Below are 27,044 nucleotides of genomic sequence, written 5' to 3'. Positions count from 1 at the left end.
ACGAATTTATGGCTATCACGGTGTTAATTACGAAACATTAAGCAATGAAAAGGTGCGCGCGCGCGCACACACACACTCTCAGGAAGCAGATAAGCGAAGACAACGAACCTACCAGTCAGTGCAAGATTTGTTGAATGTCTTTTGATGTTTTACGGTGCGCGCACTGTGCGAATCAAGGGAGCGAAAGGCAATTGTTCGATCACCTTCCCGGTGTCCCGGTGGAATATCGAAAAAATAAAACCCGGACGACAGTAACCAGCTTGCGCCGCCGCCACATGTTTCTTTACTTAATTGTGTGTTTTTTATCGGCTTCTCGTGTTTTGAAATTCCACCGAAACCGAACAATGATTTATGCACTTTCATTAATATTTTATTTTTTGTCTCTCTTTCTCTGTATTTTTCTTTTCTTTTCTGAACGCATAGGTATGCACCGTAGAAGGCCGGAGGAAACAAAACAGACACAAAAGTGCATCACGCTATGCACGGAGAAGACTTTGGAGGGGGTTTTGGAAGAAAACATTTACAAATTTATGGACGGTTTATTTAAATTTGTCTGTCGCCCTTGCCGTTTGGTGCGGCGCTGGCGGCGACATGCAAGTTAAATCGCATGCACGGATATCTCGGCATCGGCACACGCGGCAACTGGGTAATTGTTTGCATATTTATTGCAGGACGAAGCTGGGCCCTTCCACAAATCAATGCAATTTCTTTCGGTTTGGTTTGCCCACCATACTGAGGGAAAGGCGATTGCCGTCCGGAAGAAGTATCTGGCCGAGAATTAATTCTGAGAAGTATCCATCGTGCAAGGCGCCTTGCTGAGTGACATCAGCATCCTGTCGAAAAAAAAAACCCATTTGATGTAGAGCTCATTTCGGGGGGAGAACTTTTCATGTTGTACGTCATTATGCTAATATCATAAAGAGAGGATTGCGTAAAAAAAAAGTCGCGCACCTCTTTCCATTGCCCATTTATCACTTTATATCGCACTCACCTTGAGTTTGTTGGAGCGTTATCAACGGTGACGTTATCGTTGGCAACATAGAATACGCACGATAAGCATAATGAAGAATCTGTTAACCAAAAGTCAAGCTAATAGTCATGTCCAACTACCAAACACGTCGTTGTCTTTCCGTGGCAGCTTGGCGCGACCGGAAGTCGAACGAAGGGACAGCGCAATCAAATTCTTCGCATTCCGCAGCATTGCGCTATGGGGAACTTTGTGTTTACTTTGTGTTCAACACGTAAGTCATCGGACTCCGATCTAAACACACCGTTCATTATGCCGCTAAAGGAGGGCTAATTCGTAGATTAGTACCTCCGAGCCGTAATAGTAACGCAGCTCGTTTAAGCTGGGTTGTTGTTTGCCATCCGCCCAAACCCGTTACTTCCGGTCGAGCGATAGTTTACGATCGGCTGAACTGCAATCAACTAACGGGACTGATTTTGATCGTCGTTCTGTAAAGGAAAGTCGTTTCTATTACTTTTCCCACCCACCTAGCTGTGCCAGTTTTTATTTGTTGTTGCGGGAGTGTTCAATGGGTTGGTTATAAATCTTTCCATTCATTCGCCCGGAGCTCTCTGCCACAAATGTCTGATTGAAGGTGGTGGTTGCCCTTTTTTTGGCCATCGGAAGTGCTTTCTTTCAATTAGCATCGATCGGTTGCTCCGGGAGCTTTCCTTTGTCCATTCTTTATCACGAATGCTCCCCCACTGCTAATGCCGGAAGAATTTGGGTTAAAACGATCGGTTTGATTGCAAACTTTTACCCCTGACATAAAATGAGTGCAACTATGCAATTTGGAAATTTCGCCCCATCTAGCCAGGTTCGGTGCCAGAAGGGAGGGTGGTTGTGGTTTTAAACCACCGCCCAACCGGTCGAAACTGTTCATTATACTCCATCAAAACATGTACGCCTAGCTTAGTCAAAAGGGCATTATATAAAAGGGTGAAGCGGCCCTTTACTACGCCACTCTATGATCATCTGAACGGATTCAGTTCAATGGACATTGTGCGAGGGGTTGATTCGATTTGCGCTTCCAGCACTGTCCGCTGTTATTGAAAGGCAACAATGGAATAAAAAGCTGTATGCTCTTCTACAGCTGCCCCTACCACCACGTCGTCGTGAGCGCTTTGTTTAGGTCAGTGGGCTAAGCTAAGCTAATTTACATAGAACATTGAGTTTAGGGGTTTCAATTCAATAAAGCGCATTCAGTATTGATGTTTGGCTACGGGCGGAAGAAGAATCTCTTATTCGTGTCCAAAATGTGATATTCTCTGCATTTGCTTAATGAAAGGAAACATATGTGATTTCTCCTACCCGACCCATTTACTGACTAATGACACAAATTGCAGTTGACACATTCTTGCACGTCCGAAGCAATATTAGCCTTACTCCATATGGTCACACGTCGCGCCACAATATAGACATTCCTGGCTGTCCGAACACATCGATCACCATGATGCATTGGAAACGAATAGCTTCGGCTTCAAGAATCGAGAACAAAGAAAGCCTTGCAGATCAAATGAACAACTATTTTCATTATAGAGGCAATTTTATATGCAAAATTGGTTTGGTGTCATAACTTGGGTGAGAAAATTTACAATAATGCAGCCCAGCACAGGATCGGCTCCACCCAGTGTTAGTGCGTTGAACGGGGCTTAAAACTGTTTTAAAACATAAAAATCGCCAAAGATTCGTTTTTCAAAATGTATTTTTCATTCAATCAAAACGAAGAGCATCCGTGTTGTATATTGATAAGCGCCCATTCGAGTCCCAGTCGAACGGTAAGCGACGGTTGGCAGCAACAAACGCCCAATCGGGATGTTCGCTTGCAACGTCCCGAAACCGATCGTTCGAAACCACAGCGCACTGGTACTGGGCGGCGATTGCCATCAGGATTCGGTCATCATACACCTGTGACTTCGCGCACGGAAACTCCTTGCAAGGGGTAGGTACGATGTAACTCTTTCGGTAGAGCCCTTGCAACCGGTCCACATTGTCCCACTGGCCGGTGTACAGATGGAACCTGGGGAACACCGCATAAACCTCGTGCCCGTTCTCCACAAAGTACTCCAAAGCTTTGGCAAGTCGCTCAACAGAAAACCGTGGTAACCTGTTTTGATAATGCGAAACGTTGCACGCATCCAGCAGCACGGTACGGCGCTTTGGCCGTGCTGCCCGAAGAACGCCGGAAGTTGATCTTAGCGCAGGGCGTCGTTTTCGAATCGTTTTTTTAACCGTACCACCATTCGATTTTTCGGGTCGCTTTCGATGTATTGCCGATTTTGTAAATTTCGATTTTGAACTTGAACGATTTAGAGCTTGTTTGCGTTTGGATGCCATTTTAAGGAGAAATCAAGGAATTGAAGAAAAATGTTTAACGAATACAATGTACGAAAAAGTAAACACTACACCACACATAGACAGAAATGTGCAATGCAATAAAAAAGTGCTTCAATGAGCACTGCGAGTAATTTTTGCCTCCAAAACCAGCGCAAATTGTTACCATGACGATGGCAGCTCTCGATGAGCCGATGAAGCAAAAGCGGAACGAAGCTATGACGCATTATGTTTACAGCCGGTGCGCGGTAGATTTGCATAATCAATAACAGCGGTAGCGACACGGAGGCACTGATGGTCCGGCCGCAAAACTCTTGCGTCCGGGAGATGCTTGAAGCTTGCCCGCAAAAGACGCCCGACGCAAAGATCATTAACATAATTTATACGTAAATACCAGCAACCCACAGCGCGCAAAAAGTGTTTTTAATGTAAAACCATCGTGGAAAAGCCATTTTTGAGGGAGGATTTGCGCTGGCCAGAGGTTGGGTCCGGCAACAACATTACTTTCAATTTAGTTGTTTTGGTCGGCGCGGAGTGGGTCCCCTTTTCAAATATTTGCCCTTTTCGAGCACGTGTTAAGTTGAGGTCAAGCGTTGTGTCAAGGTAAACACTTCTTGTGGTAGTACAGAAATAAATTAATAATAATAGAAATAAGCAATTATAAGTTGATTGATGTAAGCCCATAATCACAAGCTTAAACTAGCCGATCGATCGAAGCTAAATCGATCAGCTTCAGTTGTTTTTCTGATTGAAGCATTGCTCTGGGGCTACGATTTGCACGATCTCATCAAAGTGAAAGTTAGAATGGAAGGCACCTCGTACGCCTCACATAACTGGTGCAGACAAGCCTTAAATCGCCCCTCTTGCCAGGGTGACATATTTCTGGCCCTTTTTGCAATCTGATACGGCTGCCTACCGATGAGGGATGAGAGGCGAGCCTGAAAACATAACGACTGTTAGCCCTCCGGTGTTACGCACGCACGACACAAAACCGTCCCCCAACCTGTCCAATATGTCCTTTTATGGATTCGATAGGATTCTTGTTTGGAACCGGTACGTGTGCGTGTTGTAGTTTTTTTTTGTTGTGCTGTTGTTTATACCGCTGAGCGAATGTCACCCGATGTGTTGTCGTGATAAAGTGGAGTTAAAATGAAAACCGATTCCAGCCAAAACCTGCACTGGTGGGGAAATACTGAAGGCTTCACAGTGACTTCGCTGAACCATCTGCTGAAACCAAGAAAACGTTAAATCTGTGTAGAAAGTGAGGAACTGGTTTGGCCGGTGAAACAATGGTAATAATGTAGTGCAACAATATTGCGATGGCTGGAAGCGTGTCTGAGGGAAAAAAGGAGCTCTCCGATGGGACATTCCTTTGCTCGCTTGAGCTGTCGATTTCAGCATCTTTATTCTGCTATATTTTCTTCAGATAACAATCTGTTTATCTGTAGTCTCTACAAAATACTGCGTATTTGCCGCTGTAGCTTCTAGCTAAACCACAACTCAACTTCTACACACAGACGATCTATTTAACAGCAAACAACGGGTTCCTCAAATTGCATCACCCCATCGCAAATTCCATACAGGCCGGGTGCGCATTCCTTCCTTGCAAAAGTGTGCAGCATGTGAAAGAATGCACCGCCTCAGTACGATGAGCACCGACGACGGCAAACCAAAGACAATTGTTAGAGAAGCGGCTTAAAAAGTATTCTTCCAGGAATTCATCCCCTGCTGGAGCTGGGAAGTTGGGTGAAAATTATCGCAAAATTCTCTCGCTTTCTCAGCATCTTCACCACGCTCGGAAGCTTTCCAACCGCGTACCGGTGATGCGCGCTGCCGAAAGCAGAGTCAGTGCAGTGCAAAAGTTTTATGAATGAATTCAACCCAACGCAACGGGGCCACGGGGGGAAGAAGGAGGAGGATGCATAACAACCGCTTTGCAGAAAGCGAACGAAAACGTGACGAAGTTTAAAATTATTCCATTCGATCGTATCGGAACCGGAGCAACAACCGGTTTGTCTTGGGAAGCAACCGGCAGGCTACGGTTGGAGCATCGGGAAGGTATGCGCGATGTCCAAAGGACTTAGGAACTTCCAGTGTTGAGCCGGGTGATGAACATTTATCGGCGACTTCTGTTCCTCCTCGCTGCCCGCGACGGATGGTATTTTGCGTTTTCCGATTGCATTATTAATGTGTCTGGGGGCTGGAGCAAACGAGAGTGTGAGTTGTGGTCTTTTTTTAACAAGTTTTGTGACATCTGAGTGCGGCAAAATATGTATGTCTGGGGTTTTTTTTCACTTTTCTACGAACATAAAAATACAAAAAAATAACATCAAACTCATACTTAAATTTGAGCGCAAATGTTGCTTTGCAAGCTGCGCCTTCTTCGTGACTTTATAGTGGAAGGAACTTCTCCATCGTAGACGATACACAGCCACGCAGACTAGACCTTTGAGACCAATAATTTGTGTCCATCATTTTCTCATAAATCTACACCACCTTCCTGACCGTACCCCGTAAACTCAACCATCGCCAAAACGTTCCTTTACGTACGAGAAAATTGTAAAATATGGATTAAATCATAATATCAGCCCACAACTCAATTTTCACCTTTAACGTAGCGGGTGTGTGTGTGCGGTTGTCTGTGTAGGCTGCTCCCTTCGTCACTATATCGTCCTTGCCAATTATTCTACAAACCATCGAGAGGAACCGGTTGAATGTTGACTAGTCCCCTCGAGCACAATCTTCAATTTCCACAAGCTCCTCTACCATTAAAGGTCGTGTTAAGATATCCTCTACAGAATGACGGCAAACCTGGCAACGGAGAGTGGAAAGCGAAACGCATTTTTTCTTGATCTGCAACTTTACAGGAATACCAATAAATCTCCGCACACCGTACCAATCGAGGTCCATCGGACTGAACGGTTTTTGATTTGTTGTCGCTAAAAACGCACTCGTGGCGTGTTGAAGCGTTGACTTTCCTAGCGTCGGTGAAGTTTGTACCTTATAATTATCCCTGCGACGTGCTGCTGTGCAATGGTATGATAAATTATTCAATACCAGTCTGTCAAACCGTTGACTATTAGTCAAGCCAAGGAACATGGGAACATAGAGAAAGGGCTTGTTTCAACATAAATATCACGTTAGTCTTTTCCGCTTCTAGCCACCACGCGTACGGAATAACATGGATCGCGCAGGCTAACATTTCCGCTCTCTGCGATAGTTCAAGACAGCGATACGGAATGCAGAAGTGTGACATCTGGCGAAGTGTGTCTTATGAAAGATTATCTATCAGTTGTATGTGTTGATGGGAAATGAAATTCTTCCAATTGTCAACATAATTTAAATGTTATATTAGACATCTTTTATGTTTTGCTATTATTAGCACTCATTTCGTCACGGTCATGAGCGTAGCAAAAAGGAACACATCTTTGGACGCTTCCAAAACAACTGTCTTAAGCAAAATCCACCAGCATAAGCAAATCCTCCTTTTTATCATAACCGTTTTCGCCCCGTGCCCGTCGCGAGACAAAGCTCAACGATTGGGCTGTAAGCGGCCGAACATTATCATTATTAATATAAATCTTTTAAGCACTTTATGCGCGGTGGAGGATCATGCCCCTCGCGCACAGCAGGGACTGGGCTTGATTTATGTGCCGGAGCAGTTCGCGGTTCGGGTCTTTCGTGGGCACCTACCCTACACAGCGACGGTGTCACTGATTTCGACAGCCTTGTTCGCGCGCGGATGCCGGCTCATTTTATTGCAGAGCTCCACGAGATTGGATGTGATTGCTTGAATATGTTATGCGCCTGTGTGGCGTTGGTTTTGTTCGGTTCGACGGGAACATATGCGGAACAGACACGGTTTAGGGTTTTGAAGGAGGAAGACAAGAAATAGAAGCGGTAGATGATAATCAGAGGAAATCTCTAAAAATTCCTTTCCGCCTAGTTTCGAAGGTGGAGACTGTGTGCTCAAGGTTAGCGGAACAATCAAGGCGTGAAATAAAGCATGTTGAGGGCGGTCTAGATTAGAAACAGACAGAAGTCGCTGTAACCAGAAGCGTTCAAAACCGTGTCATGTGAATGTGTGACACGTTTATTGCCATTTTTTTCCTTCTTTGATTTAGCTTGTAACACAGAGTAGCAAAGCAGGATGGAACAAACCCAACCTTTCTCGTCAATCATTGACTGAGTGCGCGGGACGAATCAGAAAACAAGTTACCCGGACCATAATTATATCGTTGACTTAGAGCGAGAATGCATTTTCCAGTCCCGTTCCGATCAGGTCCGATTATAAATCGTTCAGTTTTTCGTCTTCCTCCATTAGATTGCCGTCAACTTTCGTTTCATCCCTTCCCAGACAAACAACTACCAGATGCCAGCCCCGGAAGCCACATGGAGTGCCGACGGTTCATCATCATCCTCGTTGCGGCAGCGATCCTCTCCGCCCGCCGGACGAGCTTTCTACCGGTGCTGCATTGCAAACGGCTTAACATTAATTGAAATGCTATCACTTCTGCCCAACCAGTGCCGCCTTCCTTTTGCCCGTCCCAATCGCTCGTGCCAAGATACTGTGCTGCGAGCGCAAGCACATCGTAATTTATAGGACGTGCCTTTTAAGTACCACGATTGCACGATTTGTGCAGGTTTCCGATTGCAACCCGAAAGCCGGCTGCGCTCACCGTCCAGAACCCGGCGGTCGACGGGCGGCTTGAGGGTAAAAATATTATCTCGAAATAATTATCGTAATACGCCCTGGGGAGCAGTAGGAGCTGGATGAAACGGGTGGGCTGGAGAGACGAAAGAGAAAAAGGCGGGCGAATTTTGCAACTCCGTGGGGCCCATGGTCACGGTCATGGTGGAGGATGCAACGTTGTAATCAATTAAGCTTCATGATGGTATTGCATCCAATAAATAACTCGTTAAACAACAGAAGTTGAGCTGAAAGTGGAGGTTAATTTATTGCTGCCCGGTACCGTTCACCATAGATCAAGCGGCTGGGAGCAAGCAGGATGGAGGTACTGTTTGGTGTTTTACGGACGCGTTTAAAGTGTGTCGAGTTGGTGTCTTCCCTAGACGCTCGACCAGCTGGTCCGTTCTAGTGGAAAACGGGAAAAAATAAACGGCAAAAATGTTTTTGTCTTGAAAATGTCTTGTTAGGCCGCTTCGTTTAGTGGTTGTCTTCATTTTGAGCTCACCTTATGCAGGAGAGAGAAACAGGAAATTATGATATTTTTTCCCCTTTGCTAGTTAATTTGTCCAGTGTTGAGTGCCACAACACGTATCAGCACGATTTTTTATCCGCGTTTTAGCGAACATAAATAACCGAGAAAAGGGTGTTCCCATGCAAATCAAGACTGAGTCCATTTACAGTAAAACTCCGCAACGATAAATTTGCGATTTATTCCATTCACAAACACCACACGAAAGAATGCAAAAAATCGAATCAAAACAAAACGGAATGGAATTGAAATGATTCGAATTCTCGTCTCATTTACATCTTTTTCGCGCTCCTTATTGCCGATTTTGCCATTTCTCTTTCTATATTTATTTTCCTTCCCCCTTCGCTATACAGAGCACGTACCTTGGCGAAATTCGCATGTTCACGCTTCCTTTCAGATGATTTCATTTGCTTAATAAATTATCTCAATGACGTTCCGCGGTGCAGTACCGGGCTGTGTGCGGCCGTTCTGCTGCAGCAAGCCCCAAGATGCATAATATTCGCCATCTACAACCGTAGAAGGAAGGCGAGGACAGCACCGGGATTCAAATTTATTGGTTGTCACCTTACATGCTTTCTGGTTGGATTTCGGGCAATGTTGAGGAATTAATTAAGCCAAACAGGAGTTCTCAAGTGGAGTCAAACTTTTGTTTTTGTTTTTGTGAGATCTACATAAAAAGGTCGAGACCAACAGGAGCCAGGCACTAACCTTCAGCTTGCAAGCAGCAACAAAATTACCTCAATGTGAAACGATTGCGTGCAAGCGGTCCCGGGCAAGGGTTTAGATGATTAAATGATACCGACACCGTTTTTAATGTTGAAGCTGTTGGGTGGTTTGTTGAACCAAATTGAATTATGTAGATGCTTACTGGCGTGAACCGCCCTCCAGGCAAAGAGGTGTGATCGAACGGCACGGAAAGGTTACGATTTGCACTGATAAAGTGTATGCGATAAGCGTAAGCATTATGTTCTATTAGCACGACATGGAAAGGGACCAACATGCAACCACAGGGCCACGCGGCCAATTTTAGAAAGTGGAGTTATTTTGGTCACATTTTAGCGTAAATTAGAGTTATGAATTAAGTTGATACGCGCGCAATCGTGCTATAAATTTATTATACTGCAGTTATTTAAGAGTAGACCTTCCGCTCCATTTTACATTAAAGTAGGCCAAACAGGATTGTAACCATTCTTTGCAGAACCTTTCTCCCGGTTGGTGGTAGAGCTTGCGGTACACATTCCACTGAGCACAACTGGCACAACAATGGTCATACAATCTTGTACCACCTTAATGACCCTAACACGTTTAAATGGCTGTACACGGCCTAGACTTTCTACTGGCCGTTTTGTGCCACGAGCTGTCAGGCGTATTGCCTCGATGCACACGAATCGAATGGAGCAGGCCCTTTTCGGAAAGGGCCACTCCTACACCACTCGTGCAAACGAAATTAGTCAAGAGTATCACCTACATTACACTAGCGCCTTCCAGAAGCGGAGGCCCGGACATTGCTGATCGCACAAAAAGTGGCGCTTCATCAAATGCAGCTCTCCTGTGTCGTTCTGTGGGTTGTGTGAGCTTGTTAAACGAACTCCCAGCAGCTCCGTGTCTCTTTGGTGTGGCGGATAAGGAAGCTCAAGTACGGGCGGATGAGGTGGTTAACAGTTCGTGATCTCGAGATGCCGTCGCACTGTTTGGGGTACTTCAGATACGAGTAATCATCGTGTTTGAATAGTTCTAATGGAATTTCTCCGCAGTTTGGTGCATATCAGGGGTCAAATAATGCAAATGACGCTAAGGGTAGGGAGCGTTTGCTATGAATGTGTGGAAAGGAATAAAAACAGATTCAAAGTGGAGTTTGAACATTTTAGAAAATGTTAAAACTTTGATTGCAATGGGACTGATAAATTGTTGGTTGGAAACTTTGGGTAAAAACAGGTCTGAAATAATTCAATTGTTTGAACAAGCAAACCAGACATGAATTTATTAAATTTGGGTATTTGGTGCAGTTGTTGATTGGGTAGTATTAATATGTCTTTGTTGACCGTTTATGTCATTTCTCTCTCTGTTGGTTGAATTATAACTGCCATGATCACGATTATAACTGAAAATAAAGCATTTGAATTACAATAACATTTGTAGAAAAACAATTTTTAAAATGCATAGAACATATCATACTGTTCAACGTCTCGCAATAGGACGTCGAACTGATCAATGTCGGCGACCTTCCTTTTACACAAATCTACACATATGTTGTTGTTTATCCCTACTGTTTGCAATTCTTTGATCGCCTGCTCCTTTCAACACATAAAAGCCGAACCATTCACGCTGCATTAGAGCTCCCCGCCGCGATTTCATTTCCCGGGCTGTCCCGGCCCTTATGCCTGCGTTGCGAACGAGTGCATCTGTGAAGATCAAGCTCAGCGCGATGGTAAAAGGTGAATCGGCCCGCAAATATCAAATGCCGTAAGGGTGATTATTCAATTTAAATGCCCTCCCGGACCGATCTCGAACCGCCTGCGTTACGGTCGATCCTCGCGACGCAATGTCGACGCACAACAGCACACCCGCGCAATTAGGTGTGCCCAAAAATGGTACCGGACCAACAACATTACCCCTAGGGCCCATCACCGTCGTTTGGCATCCTGCGGTGCGTAGCGGAAGCACCCGTACCCGTCATTGTTGACCCGGGGTCCAAGTCCAGGGTCCGGGGAACCCACGGCGACGGGCGGAAATTTATTTGATTTAAAATTTTATTGTCATTTCACGCTGCGTGCCCGCCTCGTCATCGATCGGGTACTACCGGCCGGCCGCATTCGGGAATCTAGAGCGACACGAAATGGGTTGATACACGGCACGGCGGGGTTGCTGCCGTTTGCCATTTAACGGCATACCCGTCGTTTGCCAATTGATACTTCAAAGCTTAATGGTTTCTGTTGCGCTTTGCCCGGTGCGATGGTGTGTTTTGTGCAGAGCTTGGGTTCGATTATAGGCCGGGGAAGAAAGATTTAGCTAAAATAAGGGATGCGCATTCGTATCGGGTGCGTACCGTTGCAGCTGTTACGATTTGTCTTTATTTACCGAGTTTTACGTTTTTGCGATAATTAAGTTATCGGGTCGTGTTTGTATACCCCAAGCGCTATTGTTGCACGTGTCGTCGCCATTCAAGAGAACCATGAATGTTGCAATTTTTCACAACCATGTCAACACGTTTATTGCGGGGACATTGTTGTGAATGCTTTTTGTGTTCATGACGGTCGTTAATTGATTATTCAGTTCAAATTGAAATTCCAAAAGGTCGCTCAAGAGCCATCTCGGGTTTATCTTGAAGAATTCTCGGCAACGTTGCGCGCCTCATCAACGATAATCACAGTTTGTTTATCGAGCCGATGGTAAAGGACGCCGTGCTTGTTGACGAGCATCTTTTATGTTGCGTTTTGTTTTCCATCATGCTTCCGTCAAATTCAACACGTTTTTTTTCTCTATTCTTTTGCTTCTTGCAGTCCTACGATGACCTCGAAAAAGGCAATCAGAAGAGCTGTTGACCTAACAGTAATGTGTGAAAAATTTCAAAAGGGATTTGGTGTGCTCAGAAAAACATGCTTGATAGATACCGGAAAGGCTCAAATGTATAATGTGCAAAAAAACAACTCGTTCTGATGGGTTTATGTGTCGGAAGCGATTTGACTAAAACAACCAAACATTTTTAAGCTCTTGCTACGTACTCGTGGTATGACCTGGTGTATTGCTTAAAAGAGCTAATTGATCTTTAAAACAAATAAACAGGAGCACATCTGGTTGAGCATCGGACACGGGGCTAAAAATGATGCATTGTTTTGACAGCAGCTGTAAAAGCTGCTGCTTCTGGGAGGTCATTTCTTTTTCATATAACCGAAAAAAAACAATGTTACTTTATTTTGAGTCGTACACAAAAATCTGTGCCTTAACTGCTTATGTAAAAAAAGTCACTCCACTGTGGTTAGCAATACGAATGGCTCCACACACGTCAGAGATGACAATCTTGCCCCCACTGTTGGAATGATGTACCTTCCTGTCGCGTTCGCAGTGATAGTATCGAAACACAGCATCTACATACTTGTAACAAAACCACCTGCCAACCAGTTTCCAGCCACTATCAGATAACGTGCTGATTTGAATATCGTAGCAAACGCCACGTTTAATGCAAAAAAAAAAAACACAGACAGACAGGCGCTTACCGAGAGCCCGATGCAGACCAAAAATCTCAGATAAGCCGTACGGTGTTTGCTTCTGCTTACACGCCCGTTTTGGTGTGGCTGTGGTGCCCGCACCGTGCCGTTTCATTCAGCACCCAGAGGTCATTAATTATCTCCCCGCGCGAAAGGGGAAGGACTCGCTTGGGAAAGCTTTCGGCGGTAAGAGGCATCGGCGGTAGCACGCGCCCGCGACCGAGCGAGTGTGACAATCGCTCCAAATTAACATGTCGCCAATCCGTGACTGACTTCGACTGACGTGTCGTCGGTGAGAAGGTGGAATGCTCCCGCGGTGCGCAAAACACGAGCACGCAAACATGGCACCGGGAAGGCCTAATCAATGCAAAATTGCATTAGTGGTAGCTTGGTAATTAATTACGCGATCCCTTTACCTGAACCCTTCGCTCCATGTGTGTGTGTGTGAGTACTTGGAAAGACTTATATGTGTGAGATGATGTACTGGGTTTTTTTTGCCCCTGCAGCTTCAGAGGGTTGAGTTTATGATATTTTTTATTAGTCAGTGCGGTTTTTGCCTCTTTCGACCATGTTTATGTCGAGTGAGCCGTTATCTTCTGCACACACACACACATGCTCGAAGCGGACACTTTCTGGCACCTGGTTAAAGGTTTATGTGATGTATGATAAATCATTTACAATGTACGCTTGAAGCTACATACCTTTAGAGATCCCTTCTCTTAGACAAGAAGTTAAACATTATGACATAATTTCAGAAACCGTTTCGAGTAAATTAAAGCCCAGCGGATGGTAGAACTAAAAGCTGCCCAATGAAAGCATTTAAATCTGTACATTCTTCTGGCCTTTCGGCTTGCCTAAATGAATAAATAAGGAAAGAATTCCTAATGGAAAATAAATGTACATCTTGTCATGCCTTCGCCGTAGGAATACCGTTTGTACGTACATTAGCACCTTCCCACGGGGTTAGGATTTCTTTCACTTTCCCTTTCCTTCCCTCGTATGGCTTCCGGCACAGACCCACCACCCATAGGCCACAGACATAACACACGGTAACCTACGTGCACGTAGCTCATAATTGTAATGGCAACCGTGCTCGGTGCTCCGCCGGTGAGACTCCACCACAACGCAGTACATTGAACCGTAGCATTCCGGTAATAATGCTACCCCGACCGACCTGTTGGTAAGCAGGTCGTGAGCAAAGGATTAGAGTCGAGTCGAGTTCGAGATGGTGGCAGAAATTCGTTTGCCAAAAGGATTGCCTTAACCCGTTTTTCCGACCGACTCTCGTTAATGTCACTGACACCGATAAAGCGTCACAGGTAAGGGAGGGGGTGGACATACATTGTGTGCCAGAAGCAGGGCGTATTTACCGATTTTCCATTTCCGGAACAGTGCACGTAAAGCTCCTTCGCTCCCATTCTTTCTGGAGAGAGGGGCAAGGGAGCCCACCAATCCGAAAAGGAGATTTTCTTTTACGCTCCTTCCCTGCCCCCCCTTTGACTGGAGTTGTTAAATCGATCACAACGAGCGGCGACACGATTCGATTAACTTTTCCACGGCTTTTGCGATTACCCAAGCGCCCGGGTCGGTCCCGCGTTGCGTTCGATCGGAGTTGACTATTTTGGAATCTAGGACGGGCGTACACCGACAAGGTGTTCAGCTTAATAATAGCCTATCAAATATCAATTTCCTTTGCGGCGGTCGGACGTAGGACACGGTTTAGTACCGGCGCGAACATAAATCATAATGTGTGTGTGTGTGTGCAGGGTGACCGTTTTGCGTTGGGCCAGGTACAGTGGAAACTCCCGGGGCAAGATTCCCGAGAGAATGAGAAATCATATAAATTGTGTATATCGTCGTGTGATTTTGGGAGGTTTGTTAGCGCCGAGCAGCGTTGTACTGTACTTGATGGTTGCTTGTGGTTGTTGAATGATGGACCGTTTGATGGTTCGCTTCGTTCGCTAATTGAACAAAATTTTGCGGATGAAAAACAAATCGGATAACTAGCCGGTTCGGATCTTTTTGTGGAGCAACCGTCCACAGTTGAAGGGTTTCACTAAGCGGCTTTGGAAGAGGAGCGCTGATGGGAAACACTTCTCTTACGGAGGCATACAAAAGATAGCGTTAAGAGAAGGGAGCAGAAATTGATGCTTGGATGGAAAATTTATGTTTTCTCTTAGGAACGATCAGTAAACCCATAAAATATTGGAAGATTCTAGAAACGCTGAGTGTTAGAAACAACTTCAAATGGTCCAGATAATTTAAACAGTATCATTTGTTCAGAGATCAAATACATCATCAATTCATAGTTGGAAATATGAAATATCTTCTTTCTTCCTATTTTGCAACAGTTTTAGAACAAAAATTCTTTGTAGCATAGTAGGTGAACCATTCTTTGATCCAAAAGTAATCCAATTAAAGCATAAACAATGTTCAGCGTAATTTAATGCCTTACATTGCTCAAACATGCGTATTTGAATTCCCTTTAAAAGATCCCGGAAATGTAGATTTACACAGAAAAGCAAAAAAAAAACTCTACACCCCTTCTCACTATTTTCCCATTCAGCTTCATTCTTTTACAATCCCAACTGACCCAATTCTCATGCAGCGGACCGGACCATTGGGTCGGAGCCAGTGCGCCATACTTCCGCATTTGCCACCCTGCCACACATATGGGACCATGAAAAATTACGCTTCCAGACGCGGCCCGAGTTCTGAGAGATACAGTGGCTGGACACACACATTCTTTCTTCCACACAACACGCAACGGACGCCGACCCTTAACCGCGGCCCTACGGCTGGCCGATAATTTGTTATATCTGCTCGGCTCGTTCCCGGTGCCTCGGTGGAAAGTTGAAAGAGGAGCGACATAGTGTTAAGCTGCTCATTCCAAAGGGAAGGAAAAACGATGCTGCAGTGTTTGCATTCCTCGAACTCTCTGCCACAAACCAGTGTGTACTAACAACACTAGTCTCGGAACACACGTCTCGGTACATGCGTTCTGATGGTGTAGAAATTCTAGCCTAGCCAGGCACAAAAGCACAGATGTGTGTTGCTCTTTTTTCTGTTAATTTACATTTTCTTCCGGCAAGGAAGAAGCATCCCGTCCAACTCCCCACAAACGCCCCATGAAGCGCGCATTACTGTTTGTTGGTAATTCTGGCGTCGCCAATCGAACACCGACTCCCGGAGGCAATGCGCGATTGCAATCGCACCGGAAAAGTGTCCGTATGGGTTCGGTACTCTTTCTCTCTCGCTTTAGCCCTCCCACATGCCCATTCTTAGTCCGGCTGGCACCACGGTGCATTTGATCGAAATACCCCGATTACACACGCAGCAAGAAGCCGCATGCATTCGTTAATTATGCGTCAGCCGCGCGCACAAACACAACGGGCCCGTCTGTGTGCGGGATAAACAAACCGTTTGTTTTATTGACTATTACACCAAGTAAGGCGTTGCGTTAGAGTGCGCTTTTTTGTGAAGGGAACCTACGATGGGAAAAAATTGCTCAATGAAGGAACCGTGTCTCGGGACTTCGGTTTGGCCTAATAACACACAATAAAAGAGAAGACGAGTTCGTGGTACTGCGCCGTGTGGGAGGTTTGGTATTCCTGATGTATTTAGTTTACTTTAGTTTCCGGCGCGTGTTTCATAAGCGAGTTGCAAAAGGGCGGCTCACGTTATTACACAACAACAAGATGCACCCGAACGGATAATGCTCTGGGTGGGCTTTGGAAGCAAGTCTTTTGCACAGAGAGTCGCACAGATTTACTCACAAATAGAGCCACCCGCCAAAAAGTCACCACAGTTCCTTGGCGGAGTTGCGTCGCATGGCCTGTCGTTTACATCCAATCGTACGTCAATCGCTTCTCCATCATTAGTGACGCTTGATCACCCCGATGCCGATGTTGCGGTTGACCTGGCAAACATGCCCGGGCCGACCACCTGGACTGTTTGCGACATTGATGTCTGATGTCTGCGAAGGCATCCCTGAAGGCGGAAAGTCACAAGACGGCACAGTTTTATGGCTTTTTTGCACGCCCAAAGACCCGAGGCCCGGTCTCCGCCAGAGCATAATGCAGCCGACCGGATAGATTCGATTTGTCATTGTTGGTGTTGTTGGGGTGGTGTTGGTGGTCTGTAAATTAATTTGGAAGGTCAACGCGCGAGAACGCGCCCACCGTTATTAGTGGCTTCACGATTGGCTAGCAGTGCGCGCGCGCGACCCAATTACACGGTTGGCGCTGCCTTCAATCACTCATTAGTTAATTGATAGATGTTGATTGAAATAATCGCTCTGTCAGCGGGGTGGACCACAAACTTTGCTTATTTCGTGTTTTGACTGGGGTAGCATTAGAGTGTGTTGTTTTTTTTTTTAATAAAGTCACCAACTTTTCAATTCAATGCCATTCTGACTCATGCATTCAACCAGTACCCCTAAATCCATTTAGATTCAAATAAATCCTTCTATCTGATAGCCTTGCTTTGCCGTGAAACGTAATTTGTTCGTGTTTTAAGCCATCTTCTGCATGGGGAAAGACGGGGCGTGCTTCGATTACAATCTTCACTTTACCCCCGTTCCAAACTGAGGATGAATTCATTTCCCCGTGATCTGAATTTGGAATCATGCGTTAGGTCATCATCGAAATGAACTCCATCAACTGAGCGTAAAACAATTGTGCTGCACCCACTACTTTGTGTTTTTTGCTGTCGTACAAAGAGGACCGCAACGAGGCACACTATCGTTCATCAGGAAAACCCACACTTTGAACATCATATCTTCGATATCTGATCAGTTGCAATAACGAGCTTTTGCCCAATGTTTTTAATGCATCAAAATTGTTGTATTGTTTAATTCTCATTCTTGGTTCCTTTTCCTCCGGATCGCTGATGTAATTGATCTGTTATCTTGAATCATTTGTTCGAAATTAAGAATATTCTCATCTTTTCACGCGCACACGCTCCAATCCTGTTCGGTAGGGCCTGGCATATCTTACCCGTTTCGCACGCACGCTGATGTTTCTGTCAGTTATTTATAGCCGTCCAATATATTTCGGCTTCCCAAATCCCAGCGCTGAAGCTCTGGAATGAATTATAAAATGTAATAAATTGTGCATTCGATTCCGGCACATGCACCCACAAACAGACGCCGTTCGCCTTTCGGGTCGGTATTGCATTTCAGTTGCGACCGCGCGGTATGCATATGGCGTTGTGTGGACCAGTGGCCTGTGCCACCGCGCACATCCCAAAATGAAATCGAGAGCAATAACAAAAGTGAAAAACCACTTTGCACTTTGCTGGTGGCTCCCCTTTGATAGATGAGCATTTAATGTGCAAGTAATTTGTGTTCGCCCGGATTCTGCTTTGTGTTCGGCCGGGTTGTCTGTTCGTGAACGACGAGCCAGGGTGCAGTGTGCCCCGGGAACCGGGAAGCGATCTTTGGGTTGAAGTTTTTGCTTAATTTTTCATACATCTTCCCTCCCGTCAAGCCGTCACTGTCAGGCGGAGTGAAGTGTGAACATTTATTACGTTCATGTTAAGCCGTTTTGTATTTTTCTTCCGAACGAAGGAATGCGTCGAGCGCTTGATTGCATTTTTTTTTTTTTGCGTGCAATATGTTTCAAACGACTGGATGTGATTAAGTCACAATTTATCCGAGTTTAGAGAATCGTTTGTCTTGATCAGTTTGAATGTTTTTTTTGTGGGCCCAAAAGAATCGAACTCATGTGTTGTTAATACTTCAATGCAACCATGTTAAGTTGATCCTTTTCTTTTTACAAATGATTCTATTTTTCTTCAATTCTAATCCGTCAGAAGAATTCATCTTGCCAGTTTTAGTCATGCAATGTGGCAAACTTTTCAAAAATGTTAGACAAACGTTCCAGATCGTTTTGCTTAACATTTATCCTTCTACTTACGATAACACCTCGAGCTAGATACGTTGGCACCTTTTACCAGTTTCGTTTGATGTTTATTGTGTTTATTTTACCCTCTCCCATGGCAGCTGCTATAATCACACTGTCAAGTAGTGGAATTGAATGTTGCATTTTATATCAATCCCAACCGCTCAACCCCGTCTTTATGCTCCGTTTTCACCCATTTAATGTGCAGTGTTATGGTTACGGGTTTACGAAGAGAGCTTCGATGCAATCGAGGCTTTCCGCTACGCGGCCCAGCTTCATCCCACGCAGATAGCTTTTGTCTTGAAGGTTTTGCCGGAAATGTAGCATTACAAAAGGCACTCTCCTTTCTGGAAGCACTCCCAGTGTGCCTGTGTTTGGAGTTCCGATTCCAATCAACGTGCAGCCGCCGCATGTGTCGATTACTGTTTGTGCTATATAACCCATAAACGAAAATCGAACGAAGTGGGGAGCTGGGAACGAAAGCTGGGCGGGCTCCGTCGCCAGCCCGCTGTTGGAAGCAAACTTTCTCCAAACCCACACGTATTCCGCGAGAGCCCTTCACGCGGGAACAATGATATGTATTGACAGCAAAAGTCAATCCCATCGGGTCTGGCCGGGCGGCCGTGGATCGATTCGAGAGGACGGGCCGCTATCCATCGGCAGTGCGGCACGAATCGCAAACGATGAGATTAAGCCGCGTTTCGAGAGCACGTAGTGTTGCTGCTATCCTCCTGCTAGAGCGATGTAGGTGCAGCTCTGCCGCCTCTGTACGAGCGAGATGTATCGGGAAGATTATACCGCCGAGATTCCAACTCTCCCGGAAGGCGTCTCAGAAAGAAGAAAAAAGTTGAAGTAAAACACAACTGTCCTCTCGCCAGTACTATGCTGTCCCGCCGCGGTCGTATGTGTCGGTAAATGGTGATTCTTTTGAGAACGAACAGCCACAAAATGCAAACAGACAGTTTCTAATGCGCGCCAAGCAGAAACCTAGTCCCGCTGTACCGTTGGTTGCATTTGTCAGGCGGCCGACCACCGATCGGTAAGAATTCCATTGCCAGTTTCGCCAGATTCGCTCCAGCATGCGGCCAGCTACGGCGCATGACAAATGAAAGCAAATAACTCTTCAAAAGCTGGACCCGCTTGGTACGTTGGTGCCAGACAGCGTATGTGTATATTCGCTGTTACGTTCTTGTATGCTTCCCTCACGACATGTGGACACGATACGTGAGCTAGTGGTAGCGAAGCTACGGTCAGCCAAACGCTAAAAAGGGGGTGTTAGATCGTGTGAAGCGAAACAAAACAGCAATAGAAATGCAAAAATGCACTTTAGTACGATTGACAAGATGTGCGGAAAAGCTAGCAACAGAGCGGATGGCAGTATGATGGCAAAACGAGGAGCAGGCTTCGACATGGTGGTTGAGGGGGCTGTTCCAGGGGCTTAAAGATGTTGTATTTAAATCCAGCTACAATGTACCAGTCCTCACGCTGAACAAGGATTTGTTTTGCAAACGATTTTTTTCGCGGAAATTGATGTTATCTTAAGGCAGCGAGGGTGGGGTATGGTATGAAGATTAGTCACCACACCACCACACATAGTGGCGCGAACAGACATTAAACCGTGTCCCAAAATTGCAAATCGATTATCAAAAACGGATTAGCAATTATTTAAATAGCAAATTCTTTTTGGCAATGTTTATCTTCAAATCAATAATCACTTTAGCTGAAGCAATTCACCATTCCCGCTTGCGCTTGAACGTTGCGCCCTCTCATCCAAAATCAAACACGAGAAATATCGCCATTTAAGGGGTTCGACATAAACGCAGAAACGTGAGGATGGCGTGTGCATCATCATCGTCGATCGTCACCGTCCGGAATGAAGGCGTGTGTGTACTCTTTCTCCGCTTGCGATGGTAAACGCTGTCACTAGTGAATCAGTAATTGCACACAGTATTTGTGCAGTACGTGCAATACACATATTTATGTACATTTCGCGCATTAACGCTGAATAACTTTGGAACACTCCTCGTCTCGAGAGCGTCCCGATTGGTAAGCTCTTAACGTATCGCTTTGCTTTAGTGGATGGTGCGATGTGTGTGCATTTGACGTGAAGGATAAATCGGGATAAAGGTACACATGAACCTTACGGTGCAATTAGTTAGGGCGTTATTTGAACTAGCAGTGAAAGCTGATGATGATGATGATGATGGGGTGATGATGGGTGTGTACACATATAGAGATAGTTGCTTGTTTAGCAAATTAGATTGACGATAGAGTGTTGTTAGGTGAATAATGCATTTGGATCAAATAGTATATATTATGTTATTTTATACTCCACATCGAGTCTTTGGGACGATTTCTTACGAAAACCTCGAATTATTATAAGCATAAGTAATACTTCGTGTCTGAAAGTTTTTAAGGCAAACAATAATCTTCAACATTTCAATTATATTTTCTCTCTTTACAGTTCGATGGCCCCAAGAGCATGGTACGAAATTCAAGGATGCAAACGCAAATAGAACATTTACCAGCAACACCTCACCACAATATCCTGTTGTCGTAATGAAAGTGACAGTGAAATGTGAAACTCAATACACGCCGTAAAGAATCATCTGCGGGAGAAAGGAGCGAACAGCTCTAGACAATGAAACGACAGAAACGCTCCTGTCGGCATGTGCATTCGGAAAAGACTTGTACCGCATTGTGTCAGTTTGTGTTCTTATTGTTCCGTGCAAACCCATATAACATTCTTTGTGAAAGTGAGCCGCTCTAGCTGGGAGTGAGCTGTGCGAGTGTGTGTGTGTGTGCGTAATCAGGACAGTGGCAACCCTTCCACCCACCGTAAGATGCCGTGGGGTTGCCTCTGTTCAAAGGAGAAAAAACGGCCCCAAATCAGCAGTCCGATACTGAACGTGAGTAGCAACGAGCGAGTGCAGCGACGACTGTAATAAATAAGGAGACATTACTTGATTACTGTTAGTGTTTTATGAGAGCAATTAGTAAGGCTCGTTAAAATAGATTACAAGAGATTAGAGGGCCAACTCGCTGGTTTGTGCGCGGATTAATTCACTTTGTAGTTTGAAGTGACAGTTGCATATTAACACTTTAATGATCCACATAAGCATAATTACATCTTGCACTACCCTCCTTGTGCTATTGTCAATCCAGCAAAGATTTTTACCATTTTATGCAACAACCACTCGTGAAATCGTTGTCAAAGCAGGAACAAGTACACATCCGGACAGGACTAACAGCATTTTCACCCCCAACACAACTACCCACGCAAGGCATGAGGTTTGCGTCGTGCGAAAATGAAAATGACAGGCACTGCAATTCCCATTCACAACGAACATCCATTCACGATTGCCCGTGTAGGTTCCTTTCGATGCAGCCTCGCACATACCGTATATGCAGCAGCACAGCCTTGATGCCGGTGCTATTTGATGCGGATGACCTAGATTTTGGGCTTTTTGTTGTGTTTTGGGATTGCTTTCGCCTGCCCATCGTTCTAAAATACATCTCCAAGAAAGTGTGCAATGGAAACGCGCAAAATGTATGCCCGCTGTTGGGGCGTAAATCAAGGGTTTTATTTATGTGTATCTTTGACAGTTAATTACCAGCTTGCAGGCAGACGACAGAAGAAACCGTCCATCTTTATTACATACTTTTAGATTTTGGGGTCTTATAGGATGCTACTCGTGGGGAGGGTGAGAACTGACTCATATTTGTCTTTCTGAAAAGAAAAATTGTTATTCGTTGAAACTGAAAGCACTGAAATTCGGCCCAAGAGTGTGTGTGCGAAACCCGTAAGATGCAAATACGGCTGTGTTGAATCGCAAAAGGTGTAGCATAACACGATCCACACCGCTTTGCGGTCGTGATCTTTAAATCATACGCAGCATTCGCAAAAGCCACAAAGTAATACATCCATCATGCGGCTTTCGCACGGATATTACCGGTACGGTATGGTATGGCTTTCCCGGAGTGTTGTGCAGACTCTGTTTACAGCTGGACACTCTACCATATCGTGCCTTGCGCTAGGCCGGAAATTACAAACACCGTTTTCTTTACCAACCGCTCGTTGCGGTTTGAAGAAAGCAAATCTACCAGAGACGACTCTATCCCTCGGCCCAATGCCGGTCCAATATATCATAGCCACATGTCAGCAGATCGATCGAATCATTATCCAATTATCGGTCAAAACGGGATAGACGTTGGCCCGTTTCGCCGCTCGATGTGTTTGCTAAAGTGCCGCCAGCATTATTTTCCCATCCCACTTTTCAGCAGAACTCTGCGTGAAGCCGCAACTGGTCAGTCTTGCAAACCACAAAGGTTGCAAATTTCAACGCCAATTCTTTCACGCTGTGCAGGGGTTTGACGGATGTGGGAAACCGGAGCAACGAATGTTTCCAAGAAGAGGAAACTTTTAGGAATAGGATATTGTTTTACTGCCAAAAACTGCACCTTATTTGTATCCTGTATTTGGCATACCAAAATTGATGGCTTCAAATGATTTTATAGAACAGTTTTTAATGAATTAATATGTAATAGATACATTCGAATATTTATCATGAAAGGTATTCTAACTTCTTTTCTAGTCTCTACAGATGTTTGGGTCACATTAAACCAACATCAACGGCAGTAAAATGTTTATTATATCATCGTTAAAAAATGCTTGAAAAACGCATTTCAAATTATCGTTAAATCCGAAGAAAAATAAAGAACAAGACGAAAGCAAAGCCACCAGTTGAAGCGAACCAAATCGAATGATTTCAAAAATTCAATTAGTGTTAATTTTTATCTCCTTTTTCAATCCCACATCCCCCATACGCCACAATGTGTGCGCTACCGTGCACAAAGCAAGGCCAAACCATTTCGAGTCGGAAGCAGATGGTATTTTCCAGCAGTGCGCGGACCTGTAGATGTCTCCCTGCCCCAGAGGCGAAAAGTCATTTACGTCGATTGAGTTTGGCGTTTGGCAAAACAAAAACAAAACTTACTTCCACACATTTCTTCCCCTCTTCCACTCTCAAATATTCCCTTTCGATTCGGATGCGGAATGTTTCGATGATTCCTGCCGACAGCGTACACCTACGGATATTCAGGATTAGCCCTTCGGAAGAGCATTGCATCACACCCTACGAATGACGAGCGGGTGGTACCGGGTTCAAGTATTAGGTTTCCACAAACGAGTCGAGAAATTCTAATTGCATAAGCAACGATGCATCAAATCAGACCGACCAAAGACGTGGGAAGGGAATATCCGAAAAGCAAATATTTACCTACCGGTGGCTCGCAGCAGTGGTACGCGGAACTCAGTAAAAACGCGCAAAGAAAGTATCAATTATCGGTGCTGCCGTTACATTAAATCCGTCAGTGAGGGATGCGTGTATGCTAAGGGTGAAACTAGCAAGAACAAAAAAAAAGATAGAATACGGCAGTATTTCAACTTGTGTTTGGTTGAGTCCATTCCTAAGCGCTCTTTTCCGGGTCACGTGTAAGTTTATTGTATCAGCTGAGCTGCCGGGAGTGAGCACGAAAAAGGAAAAGGTGACGACAGATTTACACAGAGCTCTTACCGATACCGATGAAATGAGAACCTGCTTTTACCCGCGTCCTAAGAGAAGGGAAAGAACTCGGCCACAAAGAGCATCACCAAGTGTCGATTGAAGCAAGATGCACAACAGCGCATCGTGGTTGGGACTGGGACATTGAGTAGAACGCAAACCCCAAACCAGCAGTGTAGAGTGTCGAGATTATTGTCACTGTCACAGAAATGCTGTCACATCACTTAAACTCAATTTATGCCGTTTTGTGTGCCGCAAATCAATACACTCAGCCCTTCTCGCTGCGTTAACTATGATGGATATTCAATAGTAAAGTGCGTGCGTTTACGCAACTAGAACTGGCAGAGGGCGATGAGTTTGATGGTAGTGCGTTAATCAATACTATGAATGGAAGCTGGTGGCGTTTGGGAAGTTGTGAACAAACAAATAAAAATGGGTGCTTGTCAGCAAGTTCTAAGGTAATTCATGCATTCAAAGTTTCCAAAATCAATACGATAGCCCGGCAAACTTCTCAATCAAAATGATTGAACATGCATAACTTTGTGAAAAGCATTTATTGCCCAGTTGCAAATCATATTTTACTTTCTACAACAAATAACTCCAGCACAAGCAAGACAAATATGACCATCCTAACTCAGACACGTGCCGTCCATTTTGAATGTCCCGCTGAGCATCCCAAACTCAGTCTGCCAAGGCTCGGTATGTTCCATTTTTTGTTGTCTGTCCCAGTATGACCCCTATACGTTTGGGCCAAAAGAGGAAACTTTTTAATCACTCGTCCACTAGTGGTCCACCAGTTGCCGCGTGTACCATCGGGAGTGTCGTAAGTGTCCATAAATCTCCATTCCCAATCGTTCGATGTCTGATTATCGTGGTCGGTGGTGTGCTGGGCTTTTCGAGTGCGCTCTTGGGTTCCACGAAAGAGAACGAACCGAATCGCCACTCGTTGACCGGTCAAGCGGGAGACCATTTTCCTGGCTTTTGGCTGCTGGGGCCGTCTGTGTATCAAACGACCGTCCGACTGCAAACTGTTACGGACAGGAAATTTACGAGCATGTGCAATTGTCCCTGCCCGTAACTGTTGCCCGGGAAATTGAAGCTCTGAGATTCAGGAAAATTGTACTCTGTGCCTTGTACCCTGTGCAGGGAATATGATTGCAAAATCTGGAACAATAACCCCTTTGTGGAAATGGTTTATCGGTGAAAGTTACGGTTTAAACTGTTTCTTGACGTAGAGTTACTACTTTTTCTCCTCTCTTAAGAATGCAATTGACAGTGAGTAAAAGATTGAGCTGCATTGATTTTTCGCTGTATTTTCCAATTCCAGCCGGAGGATACCCAGAAGCTCCAGTTACTTCCCGCCGTTAGACGTCCGCTGCTATCGGACGCGGAGAAACTCGAGCAACGGTTGCTGGCCCCGAACCGGAACGCCGACTTTGACAACGAGAGCAGCGAGGAGACGCAGCCTCCGAACGATGCCGGCCGTGATAGACTCCAGCAGCAGCTGCTCCAAAAGTCGCGCCTCAAGTCCTCGAATCTCAAGAGCACGACCTACACCCGCAACACCGAAAACGACAAGCTAACGCGCCACCTGAACACGGTCAAGTTTAGCTTCGACGAGCCCGTTCCCCAAAAGCCGGACAATGCAGCGGCGGAGGGCGCACCGAAGCCTCAGCGGAAGTTTTCAGACCGTGGCGAGCCACCTCCAAAGCCGGACCGTCGCATAACGACCACCGCCACCACGCAGCAGATTGTGGTGAAGCTGCCGGAAACGGTGGCAAACGTGTCGCTGGAACATCAGCAAAGCGGCGCCGGCAGGGATGAGATCGATTGCAATGGAAATGGGAACTACGATGTCGTGGTGCCGTCGATAAAAGTCTGTGACGACGGTGGTGTCCAGAGCGACGGCAAAGCGACTGCACCGGTTGACGAGAACAAGAACGAAATCATAGCACCGGGCAGCAGCGAGGGTAGCATACCGTTCATTGACGAAGATCCGTCGCAGATACTGAGACAGCTGAATGCCAATCCCCAGCGAGGTCAAAATTTCCATGACGCTCGTATCATTACGCTCACACCAAAGAATGTAGGATCGGAGGCGACGCGGGCGACGGCGGCCGCGGTGGCCAGCGACCAGGCGCATCGGGAGGCACAGTTGCGCCTGCTGGCGGACACGAAAAAGTTTACCCGTTTTCTGGTGGAACCACCGCCGGTGGCGAGTGTTGAGGCGGTAAAGTTTACGCACATTTTCCAGATTCTGCCACCGTCGTACGATCGGTTGTGTCAGCAGTGCCACAAGGCGCTCCATCTGGACATTGGATTGCGCTGCGTGGTGTGCGATTTCACCTGCCATCAGCAGTGCGTGCGACTAGAAAAGGTAAGTGGAAATGCTTAAATTAGTTACTAAAGTTCCACTAAACATAATATTGTGGCGAGAGCAAATTGAAATGGCATAAAAAGTGGTTCACTTTTCAAAGTAAAATTTTGAACGAAGTAAGAGCGACATTCGCTCACTGTGCAACGCTTCGTTAGTTTGTTTGGTTGATAATAGATGGCGCTGGTGCAAAGCGTTGCATTGGTTTGTGGCAAGGCTGTGTTTGAAAAGGCGGGAAGCTTCAACGCTGAAGAACACAATTCCAGTTTTCAATTCAACTGAAAAAGGGAAAATAGATTTTTTTTTTATTAGATAAAAGCATTTATTGTTTTCGTGTATTTTGTGCAAATTATGTATTTTTCATTATTCAAACCAGGAGAACGCTGATCAAAACCAAAAACAAAACGAAGTACTCTAACTACTAAAACAGTAAATCCAG

At 45.4% G+C, this 27,044-nt stretch overlaps 1 protein-coding gene across 7 annotated transcripts in view; it reads left to right on the top strand.

Annotated features, from left to right (window-relative positions):
* The first annotated feature begins 21,135 nt into the window (after positions 1–21,135).
* Positions 21,136–27,044, top strand: part of LOC120947859 (tensin-2) — a 109,196-nt gene continuing 103,287 nt past the window's right edge. For all 7 annotated transcript variants that reach the window (XM_049606326.1, XM_049606322.1, XM_049606328.1 and 4 more), the window contains exons 1-2: positions 21,136–21,576; positions 25,559–26,608. In XM_049606326.1, coding sequence (XP_049462283.1) covers positions 21,511–21,576; positions 25,559–26,608 — 1,116 coding nt within the window. In that variant the 5' untranslated portion in view covers positions 21,136–21,510. The remainder of the gene's footprint in view (positions 21,577–25,558; positions 26,609–27,044) is intronic.

The sequence above is a fragment of the Anopheles coluzzii genome, chromosome 2 (assembly GCF_943734685.1).
Source record: "Anopheles coluzzii chromosome 2, AcolN3, whole genome shotgun sequence".
Lineage (NCBI taxonomy): Eukaryota > Metazoa > Arthropoda > Insecta > Diptera > Culicidae > Anopheles > Anopheles coluzzii.
This window is presented reverse-complemented; position numbering and strand designations above follow the sequence as displayed.